This window comes from Camarhynchus parvulus, chromosome 3, assembly GCF_901933205.1.
Source record: "Camarhynchus parvulus chromosome 3, STF_HiC, whole genome shotgun sequence".
NCBI classification, from domain to species: domain Eukaryota; kingdom Metazoa; phylum Chordata; class Aves; order Passeriformes; family Thraupidae; genus Camarhynchus; species Camarhynchus parvulus.
In genome coordinates this window covers 21597472-21605771 of record NC_044573.1, presented here as the reverse complement: position 1 = coordinate 21605771, position 8300 = coordinate 21597472, and the positions used below count along the sequence as shown (strand labels likewise).

The window sequence follows — 8300 nt, the reverse complement described above, 5'->3', positions numbered from 1 at the left end:
TTTTTTAATGGTTGTTTTATCTATCACTTTCACTGAGACAGAAATTCAAGACTGATTCAAAGATGGAAACCCCAAATGCCATGCAGCAAAGCATTCATCTATGGACAGGAAACAGCATGGGTCTGATAGGCTACAGTAAAGGTTATGCCACCTTCAAGTACTTTTTAAAAGACTGCACCGACACCTTCCTTAATACTTGAGTGACAAAACAAGGCACACATCAGAGCCTTTAATCACATACAAGGTATACAAGTGAAGTGCAATTTCTATGTGGCCCTACAGATTAGCCTTGATCCTCTAAAACGGATTCCATTAAGGCATGTATCACCAAGCTATGTGGAAACAGAAGGATACAGGAAGTAGAAAAAAAAAAGTGGCATTTGAAATAATGAGACTACAAAAGCCAGCGAAAGTACAAATGCAGATGAGATCAGGAGGCATTGCAGAAGGAGCACTAAATTACAGTAACTGGTACCAGGGCAAAGAACACAAAGTCTGTAGAACAGGCTGGTTTAATTTTTTTTTTAAATATGTACTTTCAGTGAGACTGGATAAGTACATGAAGGCACTTATAAATGTTCACAGGCAAGAGTGTAAAATACCACTGGGAAGGAGCAAGACTTTCTAATAAGCTCTCTTGAGGTATAAAAATTGATCTCTGTTACATGAGCAGTAATGGGAAGCTTGACTTTGCCTTTCTGCTGATTTTTTTAGCTTTGGAGGCTAAAATTAACTTTTAAAATATAAAAATTTTCAATCTGACCCAACTAAACCCAAATGAAAATAATAGATAAATAGCTGAATTGGACCCAGTCTGTTCCTAAAAGAAATACTTTTGTCTGTAAGTTTGCAGGATGCACTTTGCTTCTTCATTGGACTCATAGAAAAAAAAAAAAAAAAGAAATCCACACTGAATCTAAACAAACTGTAACCTTCACTGTGAACCTAAGAGGCAAAATCCAGGTTTGTTAACAATCCTCAACTACATGACACATCCACAAATAAGACTGCAGCTCACAGTGCACCTCACATGAACCATGATCTGAATATAGAAAAGATCTTCCCTATTTACCTGCATCTGAAAATCATGTGGATGTGATACAGACCACATTTTTGTGGGGAACAAGTCAAACCAACTGGAAGCTTTTTGAAGCTACCGTACATCAAGTGGGATTTTAGCCATATATAGATGTGAAACCTTTTTTTTTCATGGGGTAACACTGCTGCAAAAGGAGAGGTTTGGATCTGAAAAAGAATTCTCTGTTGCTTCCTTAACAAATGGCCTTTTTCCTTTCTGTTCTCCTTTCTGGTTCCCTATTCATGTAAAAATTATCCCAGGCTCCAGAACATACTTTCTGTTTTGAAGTTTCCTGTAAATCAATATCTTTATGAACAGCTCGTGCAAAAAGCATAATCTGCATGTGTAGGGACACAGAAGCCTGTGCTTTAACAGCTCATGGTCTTTGTCAACTCGTGATTCAACTATCACATTAATTCTATAAATATACCAGAATGTTGGACTTATGTGGCTTGGGATACTAATTTTGCTCACTTCTTTTACTTGAGGCTCCCAGCTGCCTTTGAACATTAGTCACACAATAGACTGATTGGTGAAGTGCCTTAGTGCCTCTATCAAATAGAAGAATGATGCAAAAGGCCCTTTGGAAATATTCCTGGGAAAAAAAGTGATGCAAGAGATGGAGGAAGAAGCAACCCATGTCCTACTGTTACTAATGGACACAATGCACAGGAAGAGCTGGAGCTGTACCCTGAGGTTGTGGGAAAAAAGTGGGGACAGTGAGGGCTCCCACAGGGCTCCCAGCCCTTCCAAGGAACAGCAACATATTCTTGGACTTAGGTTGTTGTCTCCATCACACAACATTTCTGGGAATTCTGCTGTCTTCCTCTGTACACTCTGCATAGATATTGTACAATTAATAAAGCAATGAACTCCAGTGCAGACACCATGGATTAAAACTTTAACTGCAGAACAAGAACAGTGCTTACTGATGGGGAGTCTACCACAGAACTTGGATATGACACCAGGTGATAAGCTGGAGTCAGATTCTAGACAGATGTTTAGAAGAATACATGTGTAAGGAGGAGGATTTCACACAGGGAACTAGATTTGTACTTCTAGAAGAGAGCATCTGTGGAACAAAAGTCTTTAGAAGGATTCTGTGGGATGCACTGTCTTGGACTAATTGATCATTCCTCCCATTTTTGATAGTCCACAGAGCTCCATATATGAGACCAGCTTTGCACAGTCCTGACCTCAGATACTTTCCAGCCAGCCGCACATACCTAGTTAAGAGATATGAAACATTCCCTCTCTGTCTTCATCCTAAATTGTGACAGGTTTTGCCAGAGTGAATTGTTCATTTCCACCATGCTACTCCTTCTCCATTACACCTCTACTCTGCCCAAATTACACAGTGGCATCCAGTGCCTGAGGGAATGTGGGTGTGTGGATGAATATTCATAGGACAGCTTCCATTCTTAAGGGTGACACACGGAACAGTTTCAAGGACATTTCCCAAAATTTGAATCTTGAACTGCACTGAGACTTTTGTTTTCCTAGGGAGCGACTGCAGCAGATTCTCTCTCTGGGATCACTCAGTTCTTATGGGACCATAAGGAACTCTGAAGAGAGCATTTAGGCTGCAGATGCAAATTCTGGAAATTCTCTTGGGAACAACCAGACCCATAATTTAAAGAAGCCAACAGCTCATCTGGAGTTTCTAGCCTAAGACAATGGTACAAGAGGGCCCTTTAGAAGGCAGAGTTGACTACATGGTTTCCCAAATTCTGTCTTGGCAGTGATCAGCAATGCACCATTCTACCAAAGAAACTAAAAAAAAAAAGCTAAAAAAATTAAAATCCAGAAATTTCAGATAATATTCTGCTGATAAATACTGTGATCCTGGTGACGGGAGAAATCAATCCCATGAGTTTAACTGAAAAAAAAAAATCCAAATGCTGAAGTGAGAGAGTTGGCAATGGGGAGCAGATTTTTATTATCCAAAGGTGCTCTTTGACTGTGAAATACTGTGAGAAAAAGACTCTTTGCTGGTTCCCAAGCTACAGCATCCACATTTCAAGAGCTTGATACTATTAGGAATCTTCAGAGAAAGTAAACACATTTTTCTGTGTATTTCTCAATAACATTGCAATCGTACTTCCTTTTTGTAACTAAAAAGAAAACAGAATGTTTTTCTTTCAAGCAATAATCAAACACCTTCAGTGTGGACATAGAACAAAATGCTTAGCAAAATTCAATCACAGACAAAATCTTCCAGAGGCAAGAAGCAAGATGAAGGAAGGATAAAGATACTTGTTCATTTCCAGTGGGTGCATTAACAGAGTAAATTTTAAAATCTACTTTTTCAAACAATGTTTAAAACCATCAAACTCTGTTTGCTTTTCTTCCATACAGAGCAGAGAATCATCATCTGAAACTGACCAAGCCATATTTTAGGACATAAAACACTCCAAGGACTAATGACAGCAGGGCTGATGATTTGGAATATTAAAGACCATGAAAACTCCTTTGTTACACACATTCAAAAGAGGAACCAATGAAGAGGCGATAAGTAAATAATAGAACAACTAACAGGAAGATTAGCATTAGACTTTGGCATTAACCTGCAAATGAAAAGCAGAGATGCTATAAAGACATCAATTACTGAAGAAAGTGGAGAACATTATGGAGATGAGACATCACTTTTATTAACCAAACCTGTTTAGAGAGATAAAACCCAGCAGCCAGATCATGACAGGCATGGGTGACAAGTGACAAAGGGTTACTGGGCAGTGGATGTGTGGGAGGAAGGCATCCCAGACTGAGATTGGTACTTTTTCCTGTCTACACTCCATCGCTCCATAGCGGGCTGCACAGCACTTTGATATTTCCAAAGGCAAAACCATGGCTTGAAGAGTCTACCAAGTTAGAAGCTGCTGTTCAAATTGTCTTTTTTTCCATACTGGTGTTTTCCTGAGATTCAGAAGACTGTAACAATTCAACGTGGAGTAGAGCTGCATGGTCGAGTCCAGCCCTCTTCAATGGAAAAACTGCACTCTAGGTAGTTCTTGAAACCTCCTGTTAATGGTATTTTCACACATCACACTGAGAGGTGATTGAGGAGAGCACTCATCTTGGTAGGCAGCTGGCAAGTGCATCAGGCCTTGGTATGGTCACAAAGTTCATGGTGCAGTGCAATAGTGGACAGATCTTTTCATGATCCTTCAACACTTCACTCAAGTGTTTCATTTCATCTGTTAGCTTTCCGATTTCTCTTTTCAGGGAGGTATTTTCTTGCTCAAGAGACTCATATTCCTGGAAGGAGGGGAAAGAAAAAAGACAACAACTTACAGTCAAAACATTCCTTTCAGCGCTTCCACCTTGAGTACATTCAGATAACAGTAGAAAAACAGTGTGGTTTCTTACTACAATGTACAAAGTGCTAAGAGGAAACACAGCCTGGTGCTGGAACAAGGCAAGTGCTTTACAACCTGTGCCCTGACCACACTGGGATTCCTTTCACAGCCCTAGAGACCAGGAGGTGCCACTTGCCCTCAGAGTCCCCCAGGAGCCCAGGGCTGCAGGCATGGATGGCTGTGTCCCCTGGTGGCCTCTTCCACCCCGGGCTGCCTCTGATGGGAAGGGCCAAAATGGACTCTGCACAGTGAGATCAGAGAAAATGAAAGCACTGACTGCTGAGAGGTGCTGGGAAAACCCGGTGCCTGGCACTGCTGGTGAGAGAAGGGCAGCCCCTGCCCCAGGGCAGTGCAGGGAAAAGCCATTTATCCAGGCCAGCACAGCAAGTCCAGTGCTCTCCTCCAGGCCTGCCAGAGCTTGTAGCCACCTTCTCAGAAGCTCGAGAACTCAGGAGGAGGGAAGCACCATGCCAGCTTGAGGCCAGACTCATTTTGTCTCCAGAAGGCCAGACCACTGCCTTTGGTTATCCCTGACCTGGCTGCTTTTGAGCTAAGGCTTCTCTGGCAAAAAATAAGCTGCTGTTAACTGCAGAGGAATTTTGAGTTGCTCTGCAGCATGCATGTGATGGATGCAAGACTCCTGTGTCACATTTTTTGGTAACTGTGTATCTCAAGTGTCCCTGCTTCTAAGCCTTCCCATCCCAAAGAGCAGAGAGCTGGAGGTTCAGGGCCAGCCCACTGAAAACCTGCAGAGGGATGTCTCGCTGCTGGCCCAAGGCTCAACATCCACCCGCTCAATCTCACCTCCCTGGGAAAGCTTCAGAGCAAACTTCAAAGCCTACACGTGCCTGAAAAGGCAGCAGGGAGAGACTCTCATGCAATGCTGTTCTGGGCAGCCTGGCACTGCCTCTGCTCCCCTTTGCTGCAGAACTTTGGGCTCCTGGCCCTCCCTCACACCCCTGAGCCACCTCTCACAGAGTAAAACAGGCACAGTCCTCCTAACACAGCATTGGAGCCAAACTCCAGCCAAGCTGTCCAACCCCCACTGTCATTCTGCTCATCTCTTGTTGCCCCAAACCCCATGGTCCTGGGTTTTGGAATAAATGTTGCTGTCCATTTGCTCAGTCTCATTTTCAGGGATGAAACTGTCACACTGTTCTTGCTAAGAATGTCTATTCAACCAGATCTGCCTACAGCTGGCAAAACCTGTGTGCCTCAGAATGAAGATTCCCAGAATGAGGAAGATCCTCAAATTCATCAGGAACATCAGAGAGGCTGCAGGATGGCACAGGGCTCAAAAATTATTCCACAAAAGCCAGGGGTTACCCCTTTTCAGAACTACCCTGCACCTGGCTTTCTCAGGCACTGACTCAGAGGAGATCTGGGAAAAACCAAGCCCAAAACTCCCCACAGTGTCCCTCTTAGTCTCTGCTAACTGCTAGCAAATCCTTCCACAGTGAGAAAGAAAAAAGCTGTGATGAACCTTCAGAGCTGAGCAACTGACAAAGCCACAGTGGCAGTCAGTTTTGTGCTGCAAAACTGACAGCTGCCCCAAAAGCTGGCTCCTGGCTACAAGAGCACTGTGGTGTGAGAGAAAAGGGATCCCTGTCCTCCAGTGTTTGCACTGGGGACACAAGAAAAGCACACCACATTGTGATGATATTAAGAGCTTCTGGAAGAATCAATTACTTTCATTTCATCTGTTTGAGACCCACTGTTACTTTTCAAAGCATACAAGTGTAACAGCCAGCCAGGCTGAGCTCTCACACTTGCAGGTTCCCAAGTTCTTAAGAAGCCTTTTCAACTGGGCATGTCTGGGAACTCTGTTGATGACACCACAGTTCTAGAATTTATTTAAGGCAGCATTGCCACTGCATGATCCCCTCCTCTTCCATCACCTTCTACCTTGTAAGACAGCAAGAATTCATCCACTGTCACAGCAAACATGATAACCTTAACGCTATTACAGAAGAAAATGGTTCTGGTTTAGCCCAAAGGAGCCCTGTGATCCCATTCTTTGAGAAGTCACAGGAAGAGCAAAAGAGGGAGGATGAGGCAAGGGCTGGACCATGTCTCTCTCTTCCTAGCAGTGTCACTGAAGGCAGAGCTGCACTGTCCAAGAGCAGCATCAGTGTCTGGAATTCCCGACCAGGCATCCCACAGCACGCCTTCTGTCCCTCACACCCACAGCTCTCTGAGCTGCATTATGTGAAGAAAGGCCCACACCTGCTTAAGAATTCCTGTTTATTGTAATGTCCCGTGCTTGGTACCCAAGCCATGCCTGCAAAGCACCAAGTACCCATTCACCTCGTGAAGTTTATCTGCTTTTTGAGTTTGCTTCTTCCGGCTCCTCTGTGCAGCAACTCGATTCTTTTCTCTCCTCCTTACTTTTCTGTCATCTTCTTCACGACTCTGGAAGACATCAGCCAGAAACACTTCACTAGTTTGCAAGGTGCACACAGAAGATGCCCGAAGTCAGGTGTGTAGCTTTCTGAGAAAGAACACTACGAATTTTACAGCTCTGATCCTCGGTCTCCCAGAGACCGCATGGTCCCTGCAAAGAGCAGCGCATCCCTCGGCCCCACTGCACAGGCGGGCCCGAAGCGGAGGGGTGGAAGCCGGCAGGCTGCGGGGGGATGCCGCAGAGCCGTGCCCGCAGGGGCATTGCTACTGCTGGGGGAAGCTGCGTACCCGAGCGAGGACCGGCTCTCCCGCTCTGCCCGGCGGGCAGTACTTTACACCTGCCTCGCTCTAGCGCGGACGACGGGGCGGAGGTGCGAGCAGCGGGGAGGAAAGCGCTGCTCCCTTCCCGGCTGCCCGCGGCTGGGGAAAAGCCGCTGTCCGGCCGTGCCCCGGCGCTTTCCGCGCACCGTCCGCTCTCCCACCCGGGAAGAGACGCCACGGCGGCCGCCTCCCGGGAAGAGAAGGGCCGATGCCCAGGGGCAGGGGGCACCCCCGGCGCGGCGCTGCCCGGCGTGACTCAGCCCCATGTGCCCGCCCGCCCCTCCGCCGCCCGGTGCCTACCTGCTGGCCGCCCTCGGCCGCCGCGCCCCGAGACAGCGCGCTGGCCCCCGCCGCCGCCGGGAGGGCGCAGGACATCCCGGCGCCGCCGAGCCGCCCGCAGGGCTCCCCCGGCCCGCGGGGGGTGCGACTGCCGGGAGCGGAGGGTTGGGAGCACAAGGGCAGGGAGGGGCGGGCCGGGGCAGGGGACGCGCCGCCCCGGGCCGGGGGCGCCGCCGCCAGGTGCCGGGGCGGAGCCGCCGCCCACATGGCCCTCGCATGGCGCACGCCTGCATCGGGAACCCGGGACCACCCGGCCGCCCCATCCCGCGCTGTCCCCCGCGGGGACCGCCCCCCGGGACTGCCGCCGCTCGTCAGCCGCCGGGAGCCGCGGAAAGTCCGGGTCACGGCGCTGCCGGGCAGGAGCCGCCTGAAAATCCCCCCGGAGAGCCCCAGCCCCGCGGGCCGGCTGGGTTCGACTCCCCCCCGGGCGGCCCGACTCGCTCCTTCGCCCGCAGAAATAAACTCCCCGCAGTTTCTGTCCTCTCCCGGCTGCCCCCGAGCCCGCCTCGCCCCGCGTGTCTCCCGCCGCTCACCTCCGGCCGCTCCTGCACGCCGCGCTCCTGCGACATCGGCAGCTCCACATGGGGCACAGCCAGCTCAGCCCGGGATCGTGGGTGTGAGGACACGGCATCCGTGCTGGGATAAAGCGATTTTCACTTTCGCTACTCACCCTGTTCCTTTAAATAATAAGGAAATGGGACAGACTTCTTGTAAAGGCAAAGCCAGACAAAGAATGCTGGAAATACAGTTGCTGCAGACAAAAATCTTTCTCTTCCATTATTCTGTCGAGAGTATTTTAA

The 8300-nt window shown here is 48.2% G+C and overlaps 1 protein-coding gene across 2 annotated transcripts; it reads right to left on the bottom strand.

Moving 5' to 3' along the window:
• Window positions 1–3314: 3314 nt before the first annotated feature.
• On the bottom strand, window positions 3315–8151 carry BATF3 (basic leucine zipper ATF-like transcription factor 3). Of its 2 annotated transcripts, none has more exons than XM_030945884.1 (3): window positions 8034–8151; window positions 6745–6849; window positions 3315–4336 (listed from the first exon to the last, which is right to left on the bottom strand). In XM_030945884.1, the coding sequence occupies exons 1-3, from the start codon at window positions 8067–8069 to the stop codon at window positions 4151–4153; spliced, it is 327 nt and encodes a 108-aa protein (XP_030801744.1). In that variant the 5' UTR covers window positions 8070–8151; the 3' UTR covers window positions 3315–4150. The 2 variants fall into 2 exon arrangements, with proteins under 2 accessions (XP_030801744.1, XP_030801743.1); XM_030945883.1 differs by lacking the exon at window positions 8034–8151 and adding an exon at window positions 7462–7543.
• Window positions 8152–8300: the final 149 nt, after the last annotated feature.